The sequence below is a fragment of the Antrostomus carolinensis genome, unplaced genomic scaffold, assembly GCF_000700745.2.
Source record: "Antrostomus carolinensis isolate BGI_N321 unplaced genomic scaffold, ASM70074v2 scaffold45474, whole genome shotgun sequence".
NCBI lineage: Eukaryota > Metazoa > Chordata > Aves > Caprimulgiformes > Caprimulgidae > Antrostomus > Antrostomus carolinensis.
This window is the reverse complement of record NW_010313662.1, coordinates 9,530-35,083: the sequence shown is the minus strand read 5'-3', so window position 1 is coordinate 35,083 and position 25,554 is coordinate 9,530. Positions and strand designations below refer to the sequence as shown.

General features: G+C 44.8%; 1 protein-coding gene across 1 annotated transcript in view; it reads left to right on the top strand.

Annotated features, from left to right (window-relative positions):
- The window catches only part of CCND2 (cyclin D2), a gene marked incomplete at its 5' end in the record, with an annotated part of 29,675 nt that extends 4,790 nt beyond the window's left edge, over nucleotides 1-24,885 (top strand). The window contains 2 exons of the mRNA XM_010167415.1: nucleotides 6,702-6,832; nucleotides 24,139-24,885. Of these exons, the coding sequence (XP_010165717.1) occupies nucleotides 6,702-6,832; nucleotides 24,139-24,294 (287 nt within the window). The remainder of the gene's footprint in view (nucleotides 1-6,701; nucleotides 6,833-24,138) is intronic.
- Nucleotides 24,886-25,554: the final 669 nt, after the last annotated feature.

The window sequence follows — 25,554 nt, the reverse complement described above, 5'->3', positions numbered from 1 at the left end:
GCCTGTGTCTGCAAAGAGGCTAAAAAGAGGAGGAAAATTTCAGCTTTAAGTCAGTTTTGTACAGTGTGCCAAACCTCTGCCCACTGTCTCTGGGACATTAATCATCTACATTTGAAAGCTGAGAAAGCTTTTTTTTTTTTAACTTCTGGGCCAAATCCTTGGTCCTTACTCAGACAGAAGTTCTGTGGAAGTCAATGGGAGTGTTGTCTGAGCAAAGGCTGCAAGATGAGGCCCACAGTCCTAGTGATCTGGAGGGTAACCACACAGAATGCTTTGTAACACCAAGAGGCATGTTTGGACCTCAGGACTCCTGCTGGGTGAGTCTACTATGCATCCTTCTCCTGCCAGCCAATGTAAGAGTTACTGGGCTCTGTCCGTGCAGAGGGTAGAAGTGTGATATGAGTTTTAGCTGGGACCTGTTCTTTGCAGAGGGAAAGAAAGAAGTCCACAGAGGCTTTGTTGTGTGCATTAATCTCTTAGAAATAAAATACATGTTGCAGAGTGGCAGTGGTTGCATGAATACTTCTTGCATGACAGAAGAAAGAATAATCCGCCTGAATTTATTGCCATACAAGAGAAGGCTCTTGCTTGTTCTGGGAGAGGCAGCTCATATCAGTATACTGAGCTTGCCAGCAAAATGAAGGCGGATGAGCCATGGAAACTCCTTCAGCAAGTGAGCAGGACCTGGGGAGTGTTTCATGTGAGCAAACTCACTCCTTAAGTTGTAGGACCCATCAGATCTGGGAAGATGGGGTGGAAGGAAATGGAGGAAGAGAGACTTTTGCTGATACAAGCTGGGGTGATTCCTGTGCTGCCAGGCAAGTTGCTGTCCTTCCTACCACCTGCAGATCTGACCTTTTTTTTTGGAGGTTTAAGCACTAACGTAATCCTGATCTTTGGTTAGGCTTGCTTCCTTGAAGGTGTAGAACAAATTAAATTAATAATCAGTGCAAACAGTTGTTCAGAAATAGAGTTTATGATCAGGTAACAAGCACATTGTACTGAGTGCTGATATACTTCACACAGACTGTTCAGCATGTTTCCCTGTCACTACCTCACGTGGATGGTTGCGATGTAGCATTAGCATTTAGGATACTTCAGACCCATTTGTATAAAGGCCAAATACTTTTTGCCTTACTGTAGCTCAGGAACAGAATCTGCCCTCCTGCCTACTCAAAGAATAGAGGCAACTCTGCATCCTGTTTTACTTGACAGTTTTTTTGTTTGGTCGTACTTGGCAGTGGCTGCTTTGAAGGGCTGAAGAGTCATCTGGTTTTGCCTTTAAAAGCAGAAATAGTTAACATGAGGAAAAATTGCTGGGTCTTGTAGAAATACTAGAGCAAGACATAAAAAATGGCCAATGCAGTTAAAACCAGCTGCGTTTGAATAAAAAGTAGCACACTGATGCTGGAATTGCATTTGGATCAAAACAGGCAAGAATTAAATTCACTACTTATATTGTTTCCCTTAGACCTTTCTTTGAAACTTACCTGGTTAAATACAGATCCATGGTTGTCTTCCTGGTACAGTCGTTGGCTGGGTGACGTTTGAGGCTGGGTGAAATTTGGCTGTTACCTAGATCATTTCATAAACTGATATTGATGACTCTCCTGATTCTGTTCTCCTCATGGAGGTAACATTCCTTTTTTTTTCTTTTCTTTCCTGTGAGAAGCATTTCGTTCCTCAAGACAGGGGTTTCCAATTCTGCATTTGCAGCTCTGAAAATAAACCTCTATCAAATTATAGAGATTAAAAGTGGCTTTTAAAAGGACACCCAGTGGCGGGAGCAGTAACAAGGGTCATTGTAAGAAGGTAGAGTTCCCACCTGGCTTTGGCACACGGAGCACGTTCAGCCTGGATATTTGTCAGTGCGTTTTCCTTCCGGCAGTTTTCATTTATTGGCTGTGAGTTAGGGCTTCCCCTTGCAGGACCTCTCTGGGTTGCTGCCTCCAGTTCCCTCCTGCTTTAGACTGACTGTCAACCTCGCGTTTTCCTGGCTGGGAGGTAGCGAAGTCCACTGGAGCAGGAGAGAGCCAGCAAAGCAGCTCCACCGTGGTGCGCAGGGTCCTAGAACCTGGCCGTGGGTTGCCTGTGCCCTGCCAGCAGAAAATCCTCCTGGGCACATGAGTGGGTTCGTGCCCTGGCTGCGCGAGCTCCTCTCTGAAAGCAGGGCGCGCGTTCGGGATACCCGGAATTTGTTTGGTGGCTCCAGCTGCCGGGTCCCTGGAAGTGGCCGTGTTTCAGGTGGCACTGTTTCTTATACCGGCTTTTTTTGTATTTTCAACGCTCAAGTCAGTGGGGTTGTGCCAGGTTGGTCCCTTGTTTTTACGATCCTTTAGGAAAAGACGATACCGAAATGGGGATGGGACAGCGTTCTGGGAATAGGAGGTACAGCTCATCCTGCTTTCTGACTACCTAGTTCTTCCTTTGAAATGTTCTTGTGGTTAGATTCTTGTAGCCTACACGTTGTTGCACTACTCCTCTGACTTTTAACGAGACTCTTACGTACTTTGCAGTGGAATTACATGAATCACAATAAGTTAGAGGCAGAGTCATGTCTTCGGTGCAGGCTCTGGGTGCCTATTAACCAAGGTTGCACATACGTCCAAAAGAAGGATTTAGCCCGTAGCCCTGCTTCAGGTGTCCAGTAAGAGGTGGTTTTTGTAATTCCACTGTAATTCAGGGTTCATCATCTCCAACAATAATTTAAAGTAAAAGAATATGTTTCAGCTTCGCATGTTTAGGTCCTTTCCCTCCCCCTTTTCATTTGATTTCTGTTTTTTAAATCTCGGGGCAAGCTTTTGACCTAATTGTGGGGGCAGTTGTACCTGGGTGAAAACTTGAGTGAGGATGGTGGGACTTGGTTTGCTGTCACTGGGGAAGCGGGGATAGAGGTTTATAATTGAAAATAATGTGCAAAAAGCTTGTTTTGAATGTCTCGATGGAATGTCAGGGACTCGGAGGGGGGTTCTGCATCCCCTCAGATATGGTACTTAATAGTTATGCTTTCATTGCACCTTGACAAACATTTCACGTAGTTATTGCTTTGCTTGAATATGGAAATATGTTAATTACGGCCTTTATTCCGCTGCCTGCTCTTTTCCTCAGCCTTTTCTATTCAACCCTCTAGGTGGCCCAGCACAATGTGGCTTCTTTTCTTTCAATGAGCTCTTTCCACACTAATAGGGTCCAGGGTGATGTGGAGAACCATGTGCACAAAATTGGTGCACCACCCCCCATCCCTTTGTGGGCATGTCAGGTTAAATTCATATCAGCAGGAGGGTCACTGCCATGATTTTCAATAGCGCGAGATGAGGTGATGACTTCAGACAATGGTGCCACACTCTCCAGTTGGAGACACTTGCCTCACCAGTTGCAGTAGTTAATTAATATGCTAAAAATAGAAGCCAGTGATACAAATCGCTGCCTGTTGTACAACAAAGACTGGGCATGTGTAGCTTTGATAGCCAAGTTTATGGTGCTTGTTATGGAGGGAAGTTAGTTTAGAGCTAGAGGCAATGTAAGACTTTCTGGATGCTGAGCTTTAGTCACTCTGGGCCTCTGGCCATTCGCTCGCTGTCTCATTTGCATTATGAATGACATTAAGGGAACTAACAAGGTTATTGGGCATAGAAATGTTCTCATGTGACCCCACGTGGAAGCAGACCTACAGCAGTGCTAGTTGGCAGGGGCACTGTGGCTCTTTATTCAGCTTCCTAGGAAGACGGTTTCTGGGAGTAGATATAAAATCAACCACGAGAAAACCGGCGTCTGGATAATGCGAAGGTCCTGGTGCAAGCCTCTGGGAGGCAAGGAAGTCGAGAGGGCAGGCTGAAGTTGTGTCCTTCACTCAGCCCCCTGTGCCTGGCCGGTGATGAGCGTTGGATGCGAGACATAGGAACTCCCTGTTGCTTGGCTCTCCCCACCAGCCACCTGGTGAAGCTACTCCCTTGGGGCTCAGTGACCACACATGGATGCGTGGGTCCATCTGGGCCTCCAATTGGGTCCATTTCTCCCTCCTGTTGGCTCAAATGATGGGTGGGAAGGGGTGGGTTTTGGTTCTCACCCACTGCATCATAGCTTCCATAGGGACTGTCCAAACATAATCAGAGTTTGAGAGGGTTCCCATCATCTTTTTGCCACGTCTTCCCCGAACTTGAGACAAGGAGGGGTAAATAATGGAAAGTCTATTGCGACCCATAGTTCCCATGCATAACTAAAGAGATGGTTTGGCAAATCCAAAGATTTAAATGCAGGAGTCACATCCCAACTTAGGGCCACGTTGGCCAAGTGCAGCCTCATTCACGCCGATGTAAGCGCATGGGATTTGCAAACCCAAGCAAACGCAGCATGCACAAGAGGAGCAACAGACCCATGGAGGTGTAGTCTTCTTTAATTTATCCCTTTTCTAAAGAAATTAGTGGGATTGCTGATGAATTGCTCTGTGTAGATGACAGCAGGTCTTGGGGATGTTATGTCTCTTCCATAAATGTTTGAACAGTCTTAAATTTTATAGACATTTGTTATTTGCTCTGTGGACCAGGAAGAGACTCTGGACGGTCACACAAGCACATAAACATTTGCAACCTTTATAAAAACCTCTCATTACTGGAGTCCTTTAACCGTTCCTGCTCTTCATATTGGACTTTGTAAACTAGTGGCCCAGCAATCACACTTCTTCCCTGGAACCAGTGGCTACCAGATCAACCCACAGGAACAAGCTACTGCCAAGTCACCCAGGGCCAAGTCCTGGGGCCCCCCCGTCAGTAGCAGTGAGTAAGAAGAGAGGCAAAACAGCATAAAACAAGGGCCATTTCCAGGGTTTAAAATCCCATTGTATTTATGGTCTGCTCTTGAGCTCTGGCCCGATGATAAGTGCAACCTCAGGCTGAGGCACTGGGGCTAGGGTGGGCTCTGCGGGGAGTCTGTGTGCTATGTGTTAGGTAACCTTATCTGTTGTCCCTGGTCATCTGTTTACAGGCTGGACAGGACTAGCCCTTGCATGCCTGTGTATAAAGCCACCTGAGGTAAATGTGAAAGTGATTTTGATCATGAAAGTGCGATTCCTGACATGTGCTGAGATCGGCATCCTCAGGGCTGTGTCCTGCACTGAGAAGTAGGAGTGAAGGCTCTCCTGGTGACTAACTCATTACTGGGGGCAATATAATGTAATTTCCAAGATCATCAGCTTTCCTGTGTGCAGTGGGTTCTTATGTTTACAATAGTGCATAATTATTATTTCTATAATAATGGCAGTTCATATTCATTGCTTCAGTTGGTGGGAATTTGCTCCTTCAGAAGTGTTTGTCAGAGTGTGATGTCTGCTGAGCTCTCCTGGTAGGAAGGACAGTGGGCTTCAGCAGCGTGCAATGGTGGGCTTGCAGGTGGTGACCTCCTGGTGGCTTTGTGAGACAGATATATCCATATCAGGGTTTCAGCTCCTCCTTTTCTCTCCCCACTTCTAACATCCCCCCTCCCCCAGTCTGTCTGGATGAATGTTATAACCCGAGACACCCAGGGCTTCCTTCCTTCCCAGAGACATATTCCAGCCTGGGGAAGAACACGCCATCTCTACAGCTCAGAGTCTGGGAGGCTGAGAACAACTCTGCATGTGTCTAAAACCTGAGTGGTTACACAGACTTCAAGAAGGTTACAGGATTTGTGCTAGCTGAATAGAGAGGGCTTGGGATCTGCCCTTAATAGAAGGGCAGTTTTCTGTAACAATCTGTTTCTATAAATACATTGAATTTATTGGTTGTGGTTTATTTCATGTTAGCTATAACGTGGGTTTCCTCTTCCTTCTCTTCCAGCCACCCAGCTGAAGACTGGTAGAGAAGGGTTGGTTAATGAGTTATTGTTAAAGCAAACAACTTGCAAACCAAGTTTCATTTTAGAAAGATATCGGTAACCTAGAAGATAACCAGGAAGTGGTGTTCAGTAAGACGTGCTGATAAGCCAGTGCCCGTGAGAGTATCGTAAACCATAAAATGGCCTTAGAAAGGTCACAAGAACATTTGGGTTTATTTTCATTTCTCTCCTTATTTCCACAGATGTGCAAGAGGAAGTTTTGAAATACATTTTCAACTTGTTTATTAAGAAATAGTAGTAATGACAAATGTGATCTTTGTTTCTTCTTTGGTTATGTAGCTGTGGGCTGTAAGTGTTCTCACTTCCTAATTGCAAAGGTGGTGAAGATGAATTGTTAATTAAAATCTCTTTCCTGGACAGGTCTTTAAATGCTCAAGTTAATTAAGTCTTTAAAAATTGACGTGACTAAAAACCTCAGTTTGGTCCTTTGTGATACCTTATTCCAGTTAGTTTTCTGGTTGTACAGAGAGCTCTAATGTGACCGAGACCCAAATTTCTGACATAAATTACAGAAAGCCTCCTTCTTCTCTTTCCTTTTCTTTAAAACTAAGGAAAGACTATTAAAAATTGTCCAGGTTTATTTTATGCATCAGTGAGAATAAAAGACCGAACTGCATTTTCATTTTAATTTGCAGATCTGTTACCCTTCCTTTGACTGCTTGTGATGAGCAGTGTGACTAATGAGCTCCGCTGGACCAAAGAGTGGCACTTTTCCCTTTCTTTTACTTCCCCGTTTTTTATTCTTGGGTGTGGTTTTTTTATGTTGCTTGCCTCTGATGTTTTGCAGCTTTTCTGGTCTGGGCTTGGACTAATTCCCAGATCTGTTCTTGCAGATTTTAACTTTGCCATGTACCCACCGTCAATGATAGCAACTGGAAGTGTGGGAGCAGCCATCTGTGGCCTTCAGCTCGATGACGGGGACAGCCTCACGGACCTCCTGGCCAAGATCACAAACACAGATGTGGTGAGTGTCCCACATTCCTCTTCTTTCACTTCTGAGGGCACAGTGGAGAACCGGACCGTCAAACCCAGCCTGATCCTGAAAGCCCAGTGGAGCAAAGGAGGGGGCTGCTCCTGGAGCAAGCAGGTTGCAGGCATGGACCTAGCACCAAGGTTGCAGTGCTTTGGATGTCCAAAGCTCCTTGGCCTCCTGGGATAATTTTTCATTCGCACTTTGTTAGCAGCTTGGTGGGAAGAGCCTGCTCCACCTGCCCTGGCTGATGGTCGTTTGCTACAGGGGGGAGCCGCCTTGGGTACCACCCTGGGCGGTGGGGCAAGCAGGCAGACAGCATCTCCTGGGGCATGAGGGAAACCAGTTATGTGTGCCGGTCCTGCATTCGCAACCTTGAAACTGCTCTTCTCACCCTCATTGAGATGTCATCTAAAAATCCTTGGCTTAGGGGAAGTGAATAATGAGCTAATCCTCCGGCACTGGCCTCGTGTGAGGCAGGTGCAGCCCAGGCTGTCTGGGTTTTTGTCTGTAACTCCACTAAGCTCGCCCCACGAAGGGCATTTCTTGGCTTGTCAGCAGCAGGAGAGGTGAATCTGATGGCAGATCAGTGGTGCTCAAACTCACTCAATAGTGTGTTTGCTGGTTTGGTGTCAGCTTCTAGTGGGGACATCAGAAAAGCCCAAAGCAGACAGATCTGTCTGACAGTCTTAGCAGAAAGCTGGGAGGACTGAAGGAGCACTCAGGGTGCCTTCCCCGAGGGGTTGCACTCTCCTGCCGTGTCCCTGTGTCAGTGGGACGCTGCGGGGAGAGCTTGCACTGCTGCACATCCATACCGTGTGGTCTGTGGGTGTACAGGAGTTTCATCTCTTGCGAAGCTGACGTGTTTTGCCAGTGATGAAATTCACTCAGAAGGAAAGAAAACAAGCGAGACTTTCTGACCTGTAGGCCACTAATAAGATAAATTTATTTTTTTTTACCGTAAAGGTGTCAGTTTCCAATGCATCATCCTTAACATATGCTAACTATAAAACTTCTTATTGCTTTTACTTTGCAGAGTAAATGCACTGTGCAATTTTTAGATCTGTGATAACATTGTCAAGAGGAAGTTTGTTTTTTCCAATAAATATTCTGCGTTTTTGTTAAAAAGGAATAATCCAGTTTAACAAAAAGGGAAGAATTTTGCTATTTCTTTTTTTTGTTTCAATCAGATTGAGCCCAATTTCCAGGTGCAGTTTTGGGGCTTCCCATTTCTTTTGATTGGAACTGGATTTTGCACCAAGAAAGGAACATTTCCAATTCTGAATGCTTACAATGTAAATCAAGTAGCTGCAGAAATTTAACATACACTCATTTCACTGTAAATGATAACTTTACACCCGTAATTGCTCTTTTGTGTCTGTTTTATAAATACAGAGAAACAGAGGGGTGATGCATTACAGTAAGCAGCAGGAGCGTGCAAGAAGAATCCTGTATAACAATCCGGACTGCATGGCCTGGTGCAAGTAATGCACAAAGCTCATTTGTACATTTAGACTGGGCAAATCTAATTAAATTTTCTTCATTTATGTGGATAACAGGAATTGTCCACTATTGGTACTGATATTGGCAGTTATTGGCTGAATGACATTTTCTCCTTGGATGTTTGTCTGATTTGGTGTAACATGATAAGTATTGGATGCTGCATCCAGCAAATGTGCAGGAGGACTCTTAAGACAAGAGATGTGAGAGGGACATGAGAAAACAGGGCAGAGAAAGACAAGGATTTAGGGAGAGACCAAAATCTTGGTAGCAAAGGTGCTGTCTTCAGCCAGGGTTGCAAATATCCACAGAATAAGGAAAGCGGTTGGTGCTAGCCCCTAAAAGCTTCTTGTACAACTCCATGTCTTAACTGCATGGAGCATCCAGAAGGCTGATGCCCCTCTGCTGTGATTTTCCTGGTTATATGACAGTGCTGGGTGAAGTTGTGCCTGCTCAGCTGCTGCTTGTTTTCATACTTGTTTTTGCTGATATGTGCCCGCACAGCGGCTCATATCCTTATGTTTCAAATCCCATCCCACCTAAAGAACATGGGGAAGGACCACTTGTTGTTGTTTCAGAGGTGGGAGGTCAGGGGGCTTGCTTGGTTTGTAAACCAGATCAGTTAACTGATAGATTTTGAAAAACAGCCTCACAAACAGCTGGGGGAGCAGAGCACAGTGGCACAGGGCAGGACCATAGGGGGAGATGGGAATGAGAGGAATTTCTGCCACCATCATTGTCTGTGAGCTTCTTGTACTATAGCTACAGAAATTACAGCCTGACAGACCAGCTTGGTAATCAGCAGGACAAGGACAGTGGTGAGAGTGAGGAAATGACAGCGTGAGGTGAGGAATGGCAACACAAACAGCCCTTATGGTGGCAGGGGAAGGACAGGGAGGTACGCAGAGCAAATGGAAAGTTTAGGGGGAGCCTTCACAAGCTTGGTGCCTGCTTCTGCTGCTGTGCAGCAGAGCGAAGCACATCACTGCCTGCAGAATTCCCTGGGTAGTCCTTCAGGAGTCTTTTTTGAAGGCAGAAGCAAGTGGTGCTCAGGTACCACCAAAACCCAGACCTAGAACAGATACCCTCAGCAGAGCTCATAACTTCATTCCCATGGCATCTGATTAACAATGCAGTCTTCCATCACTTGAGCATGTTCCCCGTATCAGTAAGCTCCAGATAAACTTCTGATGTTGTTTCTGCAGTATTTTAGCACTTTTCAGAAGGAAGATGCCAAGGTAGTCCTTGCAGGTGTATTTGTATTTGAGGTGTTTAGTTGGTTTTGATCAACAAGTGAGTAGCTGGGTTCTGTCTTTCTGGAGATGCCAGGGAGTTGTTCAGGGTAGTTCTTAATCTTTTCTAAGAGTTTCTCTGTGCCATCACAAAGATCTTTTTCCTTCTTGCTCTTTTTCAGCATGAACAGGAGGTTTGGGTTGCAGTGACAGCATGGTGCTGACAATACTCGGCTTTTAGGAGAGGGCAGGCGAGCTCAACACATGGGCCACAAGGGCTACATCATTGGAACCTTGCAAGGTACTTAGCTGTGCCTCAATTCCTTGGTCACAGGGAAGAGCATTTCCCTCCCTCACCCATCATTTTTACCAACAAAGAGGTGTTAAGCATCCCTTTCTGATGCAGCCCTTGCCACAGTAATCTGTTCCTCAGTCACCTGTGTGCACGGGGTCGTGTTCAGAAGGTCCTACAAGGCTAGATGCAGCTGCTTGCTTGCATAGCTTCTCCTCATGGTTGAGATTACACCCATGAGTTTTCCTACTGCACTTCCCATGTGTTTCTTTCTGGTTGCTGGCTTCACCTGTGAAGCCCTGCTTGAACTGGGACCCTGTTTGACTCTTCCCGTGCTTTGTCTGCATACTGGGGACATTTGTGAAGGCTTGTAGGTACAGAAGAAAAGACACAGTTTTGGTGGCATTTTCTTTCTCCTTGGTAGGGTAAAGCCCATGTTAACTGATTTTCCAAGAATGTTGCCAACATGTTACACACGACCACATTTGAGGGGGAATACATGGCTTTTTTTGCTCCCTTGGGAGTTTTTCTGGGCTCTTTACATTTGATATTTATGGATATACAATTAAAGCTCATGTTCTTTGTTATATAGGAGGCACTTGAAGCTTTCTCAGTCATCCCAGCACTCCTTAATGTAAGGCCCTTTTGTAGCATCTTGCAGATTGAACAAACTTTCTCCCTCATACTATATTTTTCTATCCTGTGTTTTGGCTGGGGTAGAGTTAATTTTCTCTGTAGTAGCTGGTGTGGGGCTGTTTGGGATTTGTGCTGGAAACAGTGTTGATATGCAGAGATGTTTTTGTTATCGCTGAGCAGTGCTTACAGAGTCAAGGCCTTTTCTGCTTCTCACACCACCCCACCAGCGAGCAGGCTGGGGGTGCACAAGAAGCTGGGAGGGGACACAGCTGGGACAGCTGACCCCAGCTGACCAAAGGGATATTCCAGACCATATGGTGTCATGCTCAGCATATAAAGCTGGGGGAAGAAGGAAGGGGGGACATTCAGAGGGATGGCATTTGTCTTCCCAAGTAACCATTACACCTGACAGAGACCTGCTTTCCTGGAGATGGCTGAACACCTGCCTGCCCATGGGAAGTAGTGAATGAATTTCATGTTTTGCCTTCCTTGTGTGCATGGCTTTTGCTTTATCGATTAAACTGTCTATCTCAATCCACAAGTGTTCTCACTTTTACTCTTCTGATTTTTTCCCTCATCCCACTTGAGGGGAGTGAGCGAGCAGCTGCATGGTGCTTAGTTGCCCACTGGGGTTAAACCACGACACCTGATTGTTTCAGTCTGAAAGAAAATACCTGCCAAAACAGCTTAGTAGTTCTTAAGTTAGAAGGAAAAAAAAAAAAAAAAAAAGATTATGCTTTTTGCATTGAAGTTTCTTCACGCCTTTTCTTTGAAATTTAGCAGGTGGGTTTTTGTCAGAAATGTGTGTTTTACCATCCTGGTGAAAATCTTCCCAAATTTGTCTGAGCATATATGCTTTTGGAAAAAAAAAAAATAAAAAAATCACTCTTTGCAAATAACAAAGAACTCTTAACATTTTACTGCTCACATCCTCTCCAGGAGTCTGTCGGCACTGGGTAGAGTTGAGCTTTCTTCCTTTTGCTCCTGATCTCAGCCCACAGCAGCACAGACCACTGAGGAGAATCTCACTCTCCTTCCTGAGTCAGGGCACACTTGGGACGAAAGGAGCTTCTGGATAATTTAATTGCTAAAAAATTTAAGTCTCTGCAGAAGTTAGAGGTGCTATCATTTTTCCATTGTTGTGGCAGGGGTGGCCTTAACTCAAAGTCTGTCTCCTGCAAGCTTTGAAGTCTCAGCCCAACCAAAGGCAGCCAGAGTTTTTGACTTGGGCAAAATAATTTATTTCTTATTAGGCAGATACTTGGAAATGGAAGAAATATTTTGGTAGAAACTTTCACCATGACTTTTGCATTGGAGAAATGCAAAAGGGCTCAGGACTGGAAAATTTCATCCCACATGTTAAAGCTTAAGAGAGAGATAGACAACTGAAAAAAGAGTTTCAAAGTATCAGACAATCTTAGTAATAGGTAGTAATACCATTTTACATCTGTAAAATGTATTGTTGGAAAAAATGTACTGGCTAGATTGTGTAAGAGTTAGCCCAAGGCGGTGTTAATGAAGAGTAAAGGCTATTGTCATATATTTTATGCTGAGACTTAATTGAAGTTGAATGAACAGCTTCAGTTCTCTCACTTCCTAATTTCTGATGCCTGAAAGCTCTTCCTGCAGCAACACAATTAATTCATCATCACTCTGTGAATGATTTTGTTTTCAAAGGGGAGGTCAGGGAAGAGGAAGAAATGAGAGCTCCTAGGTTTCAGGAGCATCAGGCGATGGAAGAGCCAGGGAACTCATGGCAATTACATTTCTGCAGAGGAAAAACTTTTTGCCTCCACCCACCCCCCATGCCTCCTGGTAGCCCATAGGAAATAGCAGAGAGCTAGGGGGAGAGTTCTTCCTGACTAGAGAGTCCCCAGGGCTTCTCCTTTTTCTTTTGGTCTGTGTAAGATTGCTCAGCATGGAAACAGATGATGGGACTTTCTCATTGGCTTTCCAAAAAATGTTACTGTCTTAGGTGAAGCATGAAAAATTTAAGCTTCATAGTTGTAAGCATATGAAAATGGAGAATGAGAATGAAATCCTGGTGCAGCTTAACTGCAGTGAGCTCTTCTGAACTTTTACTGTTTTATAATGATAATTTGAGGGTGATACCTGTTTGCTAGGAAATAGCAGCATAAACCAAAAGGCTAAAGCCAATGGAGTTATTTTAGATCTACACTGGTGTAACTGAGACTGGAGTTTGGCATTTAGAGCTATAATGTTTTTAATGGATGTTTCGTTAAGAATTAGACCAAAAATATGTTATTAATAAACAGCATTTAATTTAGAATCCAGCTGTTGGGTAAGCAAACAACCAACACATGAGTATTTCTTTCAAAAACACGTTGGTGTCGACTATCTTTGTGTGAATCCAAAGCAGTGCTCCAGACTTTAGATGAGATAGTACAAGGCATTCTGCCAGTGTCATTCTAGGGATTACAGTTATTTCTGATAAATAGCTGCCCTGGGCCATTTGGTGAAGGTTGAATCGCATTTTGAAGAGTGACAACAAGGCCATGCAAACCTCAGTTTCATTACTCCTTCCACCTACCAGAATAAACACCAGGGAGCTACTCTTGGAGAAGCTGAGGAGCTCAGCAACCTTATGGGTAGTGAAAGTAGCTCTGCATGGTAGATCTGAATTGCCTTTTCAGATCATTATTGTCCCCAAAAGTCATTAAGAGCTTCACACAGCTCTGCAGGATGGGAATTGCATGTTCTAATCTGTTTTACTGCTAGAGGGTGGGAACATTTCCTTTGCTGCTTCTTGAAGAGGAGAGAAGGTGGTGGGCAAAGAGTTAACAGACCTACTCACAGGAAGCTGCCAAGCTTCCTGTGCATCTCTTGGTGGGTCATTGCAATTGAAAAATAAACAACTCAGGAAGTCAGGAATTTCCATAGCATCCCAGACCAGATCTCCAGTGCGCGCAGTATCCTGTCCCCAGTGGAGACAGATGCTTCAGAGGAGAACACAAGCATCCCCACTGTGTACAATTACAGGATGTGAGGAAGGATAGCTGAATGGGTAGGGCACATATTAAAACTTTGCAATCAGTATTCTGCTTTTCCACAGACCTGCCTTGGGCATATCTCCCTCCTCAGCCCCTGGAAGAGCAGCTGTCAGTTCAGAGTGTCAGCTCGCTAGCCATGGGTCTGGAAACCACGCCTTGGAGTGTTCTCATAAATCATGTGTGGGGCATGCATGCCCTGACCTGGTGACTACTTGTGTCTCCCTTCAGTCTGTCCTGAGCCCTCGTGGAGGAGAAATAACATTAAGGTTTCTGAGGAGCTCAAGAAACTACTTCAAGGGTAGGTAGATGAGGTCTTCACCTGTTACAAAGCACCTTGGACCAGAATTTTGTAGGCTAAAGTCTGTGAGAATTAGGCACACAACTGAGTTTTAAAGATAACCCTATTTTGAGAAGAAGGTTATATTAAGTGACCTCCAGAGGTCACTTCCAACCTCTTTCAATGAGACTGAGTGCACAGAAACATAGAAACGATTATCTCATATTAAAAATGCGTTCAGGCTTACATCATTGACAAAAGTTGGCGAGGGTAGATCCCAAAATAAGCTGGTTAGTAGCTGTTTGTGTAATACACTCTAGCACCATAGCCACCAGAAGGGTTGGCCAGGTTCACGCTGTGTGATGATGAGTTTTATATGTGCATATAAGGAGCATCTTCTTCCTAGAGCCCAGCTCTCAAGGTTGCATCTGGTTGACAAAAGGAGTTGTCCTGCCCAGCATCAGCAGCAGGAGAAAGATTTTCAGGCAGAGCCAAGATGCAGGTTTGTACGTGGGCTCAAGTGCCTTCTGAAAGTCTGTTCTCAGGTGGGAACTGGTGTGTACTGAGTGGTTTTGAAAATCCAAAGCATATTTAAGGGCCTGAGGTAGAAAGAAAAAAAGGAACCAGGCTTTTCTTAAGGTCTTGTAAAAACAGCTGGCTGTGAGCTCTTGAAAATGTGGAGTCAGGCTGTTCTGAAGACTGGATCCATAATAAATGGCATTTAAAATATCTCCACTTAAATGTGCTGCATATGTCAGTGCTTGGATTTTTTTTTTTTCCCCAAGATCTGAGAAGTCCCTTCATAAAGATCCCTGCAAATTTCTGCACAGAAACAACGTTCAGAGCCACCACGTTCAAGAATTCGGTTTTTGTTGAGCTGCAGTATAAAATCATGGAAATCTATCTTGAATGGCTAGCATTTGAACATTGTCCCTACAGCACATACACCATTTATCCCCTCCTTTGTAGTGTTTAGGGCCTGTGGTTTTGGAACCAAGTAACAAGACTCGCTGTATCTTATCCTGCCTTATTTGTTGCAGACCGCATTTTGTATGCAAGGAAACAACAGACAAAATAGCCTCCAGAAGAAAGGAAGAATGAGATAGTTTCCTAAGTTGTCTTTGCCTGAGTTGGCAGCTGCTCTGCTTCATTCAGCTTTTTGTTCCCCAGTGAGTGCTGTGCGTGTGTAGCAACAATGGGGTGATGCAGTTACACCGCGGGCTCATGGCGGAGTTCCGTCAGATCCATTCATAAATACAGCCCCGGCCGGCGCGCCGAGGAAGCTGGGGCCCCCGAGGAACCGGCTCCGCAGCCCGGGCAGCGCTGCCGGAGGAGCTCACGGGCCGCCGGTAGGCAGGCTGGTCAGAGACTTGCCCCCAACCTCCGGCAGGGAATCCTTGCTCTGCTCCTACAGCTGTGTGTAATGCAGGCGGGCTGTCACAGCTTTTCTGAAATCCTCTTTTTCATTATTACAATTACAGCATGATAAATTCACAGCTTTTCACACATACCCACTAGACAGAGATGATCAACTTGAAATCCCAAGTCGTGTTAAGCAGGAAGTATAATTTTGAGCATGGCATCTGCCCCTGGATCACCCGGCCAGTGCTTTGGCTTTACTCTCACTTTTTCCAGTTCTGAAAACATTGTTCTCTCCTGTTGCTATGAGAAATACCCACATGAGCAACGGGAAACCAACAAACGGACTGTGTGAGCAAACAGTGGAACCGAATCTAGAAGGTACACCCTTAAAAATGCTGAAATGACCCCAAAGTTGCGGAGAAAAATGTGCCATTTTCAGATGCTTAATGTTAGTCATCTTCTATATTGCATTATTGCAATAATGCAGCAATAATAAGTGGAGAAATTTTGGCATAGATGTGATTTTTTTTTTTTTTTTGAAGTGAGATGTCCTCATTAGTCTGGATGAAATGCCCTTTGGAACAGCAAATTACTATTTTCTGTACTTGCAGATGGAAAATCAGACACATAGACGCTTATCTGTAATAGATGCTATTTGTTACAGTAGCAAAAATAGACACATTTACGGGGGAAAATATGTCTGTTCTTAAACTGCGTCTGTTAGATGTGAGATCACTGAGATGCAATAAATGTAGTAAATGGGCATGATATTCCCAGAGCAGCTCTTCAGGGTCTTGTTTTGGAGAACGTCAGCGAGCTAAAGGCCAGCGCTCGGCACACGAAGGCCCCGCTTTGGGAAGAAATCCCTGCTTATGTCAACAATGAAGCATGTGCTTTGGAGAGGTTTGAATTGGGGCCTAAATGTGAACCAAGCGGAGGAATCCAACTGTCTTTTGTATTTAGGAGCACAGATAACACGTTCCACGCTGGAATTTATGTAAATCCCAATGCTTTAATGCATGTCTGATTGCTGCTTTTGTAGATTGCGCTAGCAATGTATACATGGCCGGTAAACAGTATTGTCACTTCAGATATCTCCAGCATCCTGTCCATTTATCATACCAGGTCCTGCACCCCAAAAAAGTCCTTTTCTGGTTTCCCTCTTGCAATTGGTTTAAGAAAGAGGAAGAGATTTTCATGGCAATCATTGGGGAGTAATTAATGTATATGTGGAAGCCAACCACCTTCTAACACAGAAATGCCAGAAGGCTTTTGCAGCATTGTCAGCTTTGGGACTTTGAGCACTCAGCAAAGCACCCAGGGTTTGGATCCTGGCTCCTAAATCTGGTCAGGAAATGTCGGAGCATCAAGAAGTATCTGGTAGAGTTATAGCTCAGTATTTTGCGTCATTTGTATGCATATGTTCTGTATAACAACAGCCTTACTGTTCCTCTTGTGCTGCTGGTTGTAAAGAAGAGTAGGGTTGCAGCTTGGTTTTTGAAAGCCCTTGAGACATGGCCCTCTGAATCGCTCAGCAGGATTGCCCTCAGCCTTGCCATTGCCAAGGATCTCATGGCTCTGCCGTACCGCGCTGGCCTGGGCTTGGCGCAGCCTGGGCTGTGGCAGCGATGGCGGGCGTGCCCATCCCTGACGACTTCCCCGGGGTTACCAGGCTGCGCCCTTGGCAGCTGGACATCCATACGTCCCAGGCAGGGCTCTGAAATAGGGTGTCTCTTCTCTTCAGTAGTTTCACACTGGTCTGATGAAAGGTGTTTAACTGGCTCAGGCTTTGGCTGGTGCTGGCCTTACTCCATGTCTGCTGATGCACAACACCTCACCATAAAGCTAAGATCTTGCTAAGGCTTCTGTGATATTTCAGTTTATTAGAATTAAATGGGACCTTGTTAAACACTAGTTTTGCTGTCTTTTGTTTCTTCCTCCAGCCTCCTTCCCAGGAAGGCTGGGGAGGGACTTTTTACAAGGGCAGGTAGTGATAGGATGAGAGGTAATGGCTTTAAACTGGTAGGTTTAGATGAGATATTAGGAAGAAATTATTTCCTGTGAGGGTGGTCAGACACTGGAACAGGTTGCCCAGAGAAGTTGTGGATGCCCCCTCCCTGGAGGTGTTCAAGGCCAGGTTGGATGAGGCTTTGAGCAACCTGGTCTATTGGAAGGTGTCCCTGCTCATTTCTGGTGGGGAGGTGGAACTACGTGTTTTTTAAGGTCTCTTCCAACCTATACCATTTTATGATTCTATGATTCCTTAAATGCTGCATTTCTTCTGGACACTGGTATTCCCAAACAGGTGCCGTCTTGAACTGCAAGGCACAGACCAGTTTCCTTGTACTCATTAGGAGGCTTGCTGGGGTAAGCTTTCTTATTTCTTCTCCTAGGCAAGACCAAAACTAGAGATGCAAAAGGAGAATCTAAAAATCTCGATACAAAAGCGCTGTGTCCTGAGGCACTGAGGAAGAGACCAAAGCTAAGTTCATCACTTCTGCACGGCATGCCTCCCTGCCTGCCAGTGAGCGGCAGAGCTGTGGTGGTTGCTGGCAGAAGGAGCGCATGGTCTGGCAGACCTGGGTGTTACGTGACCAGTATGGATGCAGGGGTGGGCTGTCATTTCTCAGCCCTGCCTGGCTATGAAATTAATCCGGTGGTTTGAATATCTTCTAGAGTGGTTGTCATCATGGGAGTAGGTGCCGTAATTACACAGCTGCAGTCCCCTTGCAGTCACAGAAGCTCTGGATTAATGCGAAATGGGAAAAGAGAGAAAAGATATGTGGCTGGAATAGTTTACCTTACTGTGGTAGCCCTCCACTGTCGGCATTCAAGAGGAATGACCTTTTTCTTTGTGGACAAGGTGGTGTACGGCTGCTCAGTTGCTGCAGGATCTGATGCAGAGACCATTGTCATCCGAAAGGTACAGTTGGTCAGCTACAGTTTGGAGGGGGTGTCAAGGAAAACTTGAAAAGGACTAGATCAAGTCTATGGCAGAAACCCAAGCTAAGTTACTAGAATAGCTATAAAATGTCTTTTTAATACCCTTCCTGGAGTTCGGGGCAGTAAGGACTGAAAATTCCAGTGACAACCAGCGTAAAGCAAGAGGCTGTTGCTTGAGCTGAGTGGGATGTCTCCCCTAATAGCTTGCCAATGGCATTTTCATAATAGCATTAGGAACTTCAGTTTACAACTGGAAGCTGGAGGGCAGTATAGGACATATATATTACAGAGGTGTTGAAAAGTTCAAGAAAATTAATTATGTGTAATATTCTGCAGAGTCTTTCTGCAGGTCTTGCCATAGGCCAGCTGATTCCTCCTTCCAGTCCTTTTCATTGCCAGCATTTCCATCACAGCCACGAGGGTACTCCTCATCAGACACAGAAAAGCATTTCTTCATCTTCACATGCTTTTCAAGTCTGCTAGTAAAATCATCCAGGGATTAAAAAGTTTCAGAAAAAAAAAGAAACCCAAAAGTTAATTGCCTTTTTAGTTCTGTACATGCTGAAGTAAAAATAAAACTATGGAATGGAAAGTACCTGAACTATTTTAATCATTAAAACTACTAGACCATATAGAAGAATGGGGAAGTTGATCCATGTGATGCATACTTTAAAAACTTTTCTGTAAAAACACAAAAGGCAACCCTACGATATTCTGAAGGAATGGCCCAGTAGCTGTATTGCAGAATCTAGGGCCGTTACTTGAGTGCATGACAGTATTCTTTCAAGGAAAATCTGCTGAAAATAGTGCAGTTCGTAATTTTTTTTCTGTGATATGTAGAACTTGACAACCTGCAAAATAAAAGTTTCGCCATTTTTGGTTTGTGCTGGCCAGGCAATTTCAGCTCCTGAATGGATGTTTCAAAGACACTGCTAATTAAACAGAATGTATTGCACAGACTAATAAAAAACTGAGTTTTAGCATGCCAATAGCAACACTTTTTTGGGAAGCTATTTCATGCTGAATGCAACATTTTACCATAGTGTTCTTGGTTTAAAGAATTCAGTGGTACGTTATTTTAAGTTCAAAACATAAGTGTAGACCAGAGTTAATACATGACAGAAGAAATACATCAGTACCCTGTGGATCCCCGTATGAAATAAAATCCATGTAAATTGCGACAATTCCAGCCTGGGCCCTTTTATTGGTTTTCTGTACAAAATGAAGACATGAGAAGTGACACATTTCTCTGTAGGATTACCTAGAGATTTTAGCCTCTTCATACATTTAAATGAAGTGTCACATTGACCATCAGAAGTTTTTTTAATGTAAGGGTGTTTAGAAACAGACAGTTGGCTCCAAGTGCTCAACCCTTGTGTTCCGTGTGTCACCACCCTTCCTTCCCCAAGCCTGGCTGTGAGGAAGTTGCCTCATTAAGCTCTCCAGTCTGAAGCTGCTTGTAAAAAAATCTGGCTTATTTTCAGAAGGACCACTGTGCACTGTGAGTTAAAGAAGAGATTCTTATACCAGAAAAAAAGGTGCATTGCAAGTGTAGTGTATTACAAGAGCCTCCAAACTAGTGCCCGTGCTCTTTCTTGCATGTGAAAATGCCTTCACCACTGAAGTGACTTGTTGCTATCACCTTGTCACAAACAGTTCAGTGCCTACAATGGACCTAAAACCTGCCCAAGCTTTAACAGGGGATTTTCTTTATCTGACTTTCTGATAGCTTTTGCCAGATAGGTACCTCGGAAGAAATGCCGAGGAATTCATCCAGCTCCCATCGTTACACAAGCAGTTCTAGTATTAGGAAATCACAAAGCCACCAATAATATAAGAGCAGGCCCCAGATATAAAAAAAAACATTTACCTGTGGTAGAGAACCTGCTTTGGCAGGGGAGTTGGACTAGATGATCTCCTGAGGTCCCTCCCAACCCCTACAATTCTGTGATTCTGGTTAAACAAAAGTACATATTCTTACCTTAAAAAAATCAGCTTTGCCAGCAGCAGCAGGCAAGTGGTGACACAGAAGCCCTTCTTAACTTCTGCTAAAAAGAAAGGAAGAACCCCATGAGGTGAGGCATGCTGAAATCTTGCTTATCTGTCCTGAATCTCATCACCAGGAAATCTAGTGTGCTCACATTTTACTGCATCTTCAAAGGCAGTTGCCTCGATCTCTCACTTCTGAGGCTTCCTGCTCCAAGTAAGTTAAATACTAAAACTTCTCTTCTCTCCAGGAGCAGGAGTTCAGCAGACATCAGTCCCTGGCTGATGAGAGCTCAGGCAGGGACAGGCAGCTGCCCAGTGCTCCACCTGCCAGGCAGCTCTGGGAGGCCTGGGTTTAGGCGTACCCTCCTCCTTCAAACCCCTCTGTAACGAAGCCAATGTGTGAAACATGTTTGGTAACTGCATGGTTTTTTGATTAACCTCCTGCTGGCACAGTTGCCACATGAGGAGTTTTGCAGCGTGGGACACTGGGAAAGGCAGCAGGCATTGGTGTGGGATGGAGACAGGGATGCAGCTCAACCTGGTCTACTGAGGGACACAGCACGGGCACTGGGACAAGCTGGTGTCCTGTCTCAGGGCAGGGGAAGGAGTGACCAGGCACGCTGAGACCAGCATTTTCCAACACAGCCTTCCTGCCATTTCTCTGGAGTGGTCCTATCTGTAGTACACCAATAATACCTGCATCCCATTGAGTTGACTTGACATTTCAGGTGCTCCATGGTTCTGAGCCCCAGGGTTTTTCACTGCTTGCAAATGATTGTGATGATGCACCGGCTGTGGCAATGCAGTGGTAGTGCCCATGAGATGCCTCTGATCTTCCAAGATCATAATTTCTGTTCACAAGAGAGTCGGGATGAATTACAGGACTAAGGGAATAGGGGCACAACCCAGAGGCAGCTACAAAGAGGTCAGGGTGATCTCTGCAATAAATCTGAGCAGCAGTTGTTCCAGTGTACAGGCAAGGACTGGTGCAACCAAAAGCAGGTAGCAGCACTCTCTTGGTGTGCTGTGGGCTACACTGGTGCCTGCTGGAGCTCAGGAGCAGAGTGCTGTGCTTTGTGAGACAAGGAGCCTACAGCCAGTCACCTGAATGGAGTGCTCAGTGCTCCCCAGGCCATCTTAAACAAATCCTCCGTGTCCCAGCTTAGGCATCATGCTTCATTGGTATTTTGACTCCATGACAGTTACCACTGTCGTGGCACTTATGTACCATTTTTCCTGTAACCTGGTTCCCAGAGGATGGATGCGTGGGTGCCTGGGCTGGCAGGTAACTCCCGAGCACCCCTGCAGGGACCCTCCATTGCTCAGCCAGGCTTAGATGCAAACAGGGATGGCAGTTGTCTTCCTCCAAAGCACAGACCTCCTTGATCATGAGAGCTCTGCATGAATGCAATATGCAGTTTTCTGAGCCATGTATCTTGGGCTGCATTTCCCTTGAGGATATCAAGAGGTATCTGAGCCCCTCCTCCATGTACCATGCTGAATTCTGCTTACACTTAATCTTCTCAAAAAAACCCACAACTACTGGAAACTTTGGTTAAGAGTTGGCTAATGTTGGTAAAATTACCTGCTGTCCTTTCCTTGGACATAGCAGCATGGTTTTTGTTGTGGTTTCTCCTTTTCCATAAAAAAAGCCAACCTGAGGCAGAGAACAGGGTGTGGGAGTTTATCTCCAGTGACTGAAACCTGGGAAAGTTGCTAGCAGTGAGAAGCATTGCTTACAGCAGAGCTGCGTTGGCATAGGTACAGTATGGCTGCAAGCCAGTTAACTTGACCACAGCTCCTTTTTCAGGGGCAGTCCCACAGTCCCCGGCTCTCTGGAGAAGAGGAAGGCTCGGTCTGCCCGCCGCACACACACGATGTCGCAGCAGAGGTTTTTCGTGTCACCGTGCCCCATGCTCTGTTTCACTGTGGTGTTACTCACTGTGCTGAAGGAACAAACCTCTGAGTCAGATCATACACAAGTAGCCCACTCGGGAGATTTTGATGACATCTCGCTCTGGCTTTAGCTGGTGTGGTCTGCATCACCATCAATATTTTGATCTCTAATAATACCACCAAGCATCTCATCCAGTCCCTTTTTCCTGGGTCAGTCTGAAAAGCTGTCCCTCACAGCCTCCTTTTGGCAGATGCACCTTCAGAGAAAGGTTGTGATGCTTTCATTATATTAAGGAGGACAGTTTCATGACAAGGAGAGGACATGATTTTGCAGCGAGCGGCTGCTGGCTAGCAGCCAAGAAAAATGGGTGTTTGTGACCCACCAGCGCTAGTGGAGCCTATCACAAACATAAATGTCGTCAGCAGAACAGATACTCTGCGTTTGACGTGTTTTCCCAGTCTGGCTAGGATAACAAATTAAACCTCTGTACATGAATATTTCAAACTCTCCTGAATAACCTGGTGTTGCATGGAGAAAGTGGGCGCTGTTGGTCAGAGCCCAGCTGCCCAGCGTTGCAGTTGCATCCCATCCTGGGTTCCCAGGCTGACACAAGTGCCCGTGGGACCCTGTGGAGATCAGTGCCCAGCTCTGTGTTTCAGCTTCCCCTGCCTGAAAGTGGGAATGGTGACGCTGGGTCTCACTACCCCTGCCAGATGCTGCCAAGGCTCTGGTTAAAATACTCTGCTGCTGTAAAGCTCCTGCTACCAAAAACCACATTGCTCTACTGCCTGAAGTCTTCGGGAAACACCCAGCTCTTACACAGACTGTGAGGTGTCAGTGAGTTTACAGCATCAGTACCTTTTCCAGTCCTGTAGAAGGACTCCACAGGGATGCTTGTACAAAATCCCATTTATCGTCGCACTACCTGCCCACCTACACACTGTCATATTGATACCCTCCCAGTCAGTCCCAGGACGCGGCACATCATTGACATTGTTTTTACACAGTCATGGCTTGTGTTTGATTTTTCACTTTCTGCTATAACCAAGTGTTTGTCAATGGTTTTTCATGCTGCTTTTTTTTGTAAATGACCCTATTATTTGGCCTTCCAGGATATTATCAAGAATGCAGAACATCCTGTAATATTTTAATGGTTGTCTTCTTCATCACTGTGTCTGGTTTAAGTGTGGCGAATCCTTCACATTTATTTGTTTATTTATACTTCATGTTTATTGCGGGACTTGTAATGTGCAGAGCTCCCAAACTTGTGTTGTTGTACTGTATCTTGCTCTTTCTCCAAGTGGTGTGTAGCATTAATTGGTAATGTAGTGGTCTCTGAGGCTTGTCTGTGCATTTTTGATTTACATCTTTTTCTAGTAGATGGCCTTGCTTTAATGTCTTCTGTGAATTATTGCCAGTAACTATTCCTGGGGCTGTTAAAATAGTCCTGCTCTCCGAGTGAAGGTGTGATAGCATTCTCTACCCCTACCCCTCCTCCTCCTCTGCTGCTGAAGTCACTTTTCTTCTCTGAAATGTGCTCAGAGAATGAGCACATGACATGGCTGCATGTTTGGGGCTGCATCGTTCATTCCCCTTGCGTGAATTTTCACAGATAAACAGACTCTTCTTTTGCCTTTGCCTTGGGGACCCTAATGCGTGACCGATAAAAACTCAGCGACAGAGCACTGCCCTGTTTCGGGGTCCTCAAAACTCCTCCTTCACTTTGATCTACCACCCATTTGCTTGATGGTAAAACTGAAGCGCCTCTGTCTGTGTGATTTTGATATAACACATGTTGGTTATTTCAAGAAAAAAATGCAGCTTTTTTGTAGTGAAGACCAACCCAAGTCGCTTAACCCTGCACAGGAGAATGCAAAAATTCATATACCACACACTTCGTTTTTTGCAACACTTTGGGTTCCTGCTCCAGAGGACAACACAAATAATCAAATCCAGGTAAAATACTGAGATTTGGAGACTGTAATAAATATGGCATTATCATTGTTTAACCCAGGTCGTTTGTACGCAGCGATTATCTGTGAGAATTCAAGGTCATTTTCTGTCACAGCAGACGCTCCTTGGGAATACCAGATTGATGCTCTTCCAACTTCTAGTAGCTCTGTATCTCCACTAACAGATCAATTTCCTTTCTCTCCTCTAGGACTGCCTTAAAGCTTGTCAAGAACAGATCGAGGCGGTGCTAGTAAACAGCCTTAGGCAAGTCCGGCAGCAGCAACAGCAAAGCAATCCTTCTAAGACGGTGGACGAACTGGACCAGGCCAGCACTCCCACAGATGTGAGAGATATCAACCTGTGAGGACATCGGCACGGAGAGTCACGCTTGCTTCCCTCAGCCCTTTTATTTTTGTTATTATTTTTAGAGTGAAATCTTTTTTTTTTTTTTATCTGCTCCCACATAGAACATATTTAAAGCTCTTTTAGGTTAAAAAAAATACAAAAACTGATTAATGAAAAAAAAAAAAAAAGCATTTGGTGCCTGTGATGTTCTACAGAAGGGAATCCCACAATATATTTGGTAATTGCTATTTGATTATGTATCAGTGATATTAAGTGCTTATAAAAGCATACAAAGTAGCTAGATAAATGTAAGCCTGCGTTTGTGGGAACAAAGTAGAGTATACTTGTCTGTGTATTATGACCTAGTGCATACACCCCTTTTTTATATTTAAGAAAGGAATCGTGTGTGCGATTTTATGGCTTGACTAGATTGCAAAGCAATAGAATAAGGGGTTTAGGGCAAAGTGGGAAAAGATCCCTGAAGCAATTGAACCATTTTGAATGCAGAAGAGATTTGCTGATCTGTCACCTCTGTTATTAGTCAGAAGTGTTTGTTGGATCTCTGTATGTTAGTTTTGTTTACTCTTGCTGTCTGTGGTAGCTGCTACCTAAGAAAGAAGATGCTTTATTTTGCCAGCCGGAAGAGCAGGTGGTGTTTTTTGGGTTTTTGTTGTTTGGGGGTTTTTTGTGGGGTTTTTTTGTGGGGTTTTTTGTTGGTTTGGGTTGTTTTTTTTTTTTCTTCAAATTCCTCTCTCCCCTCTTGACTTTTTCTACTTTTCCTTCAGAAATGGTTCATTCTAAACACAGCAGCATCTTTGGCATAAGGGCAATCCCGTTTACCCAACTGTGGGCCAAGCCAAAGTTATCGAGTCTTCACGTTAAATGGGGGAAATGCACCAATAAATTCCGACCAGTCGGCTGATATTCAGACCGCCTCCGACATTTGGATTGCAAGATGCGGTGGATCATCTGTGAAAAGCATTATATCCCTTTACAGTGCTAATGCTTCACGTCAGTGTTTACTTTTGGCAGCTCCTTAGCTTGGCCGTAAAGACATTTAAATAATGCTGTGTCCATCTCCCTTTTTAACATAATCTCACTGTGTTAAAGAAGATGAGATTTGGTTTGATCCCTCTTTGACCTACCCATCTTTCCCCGCTGTCCCCCGCACATTTTTTCAGCATTTCATTAATTTTCTTGATCCACAGTGAGCGTTTTTGTAAACCATTTCATTCGAAAAGCACTTTGAAAATTGTTCCTAAGGGATTAAATGAGATGG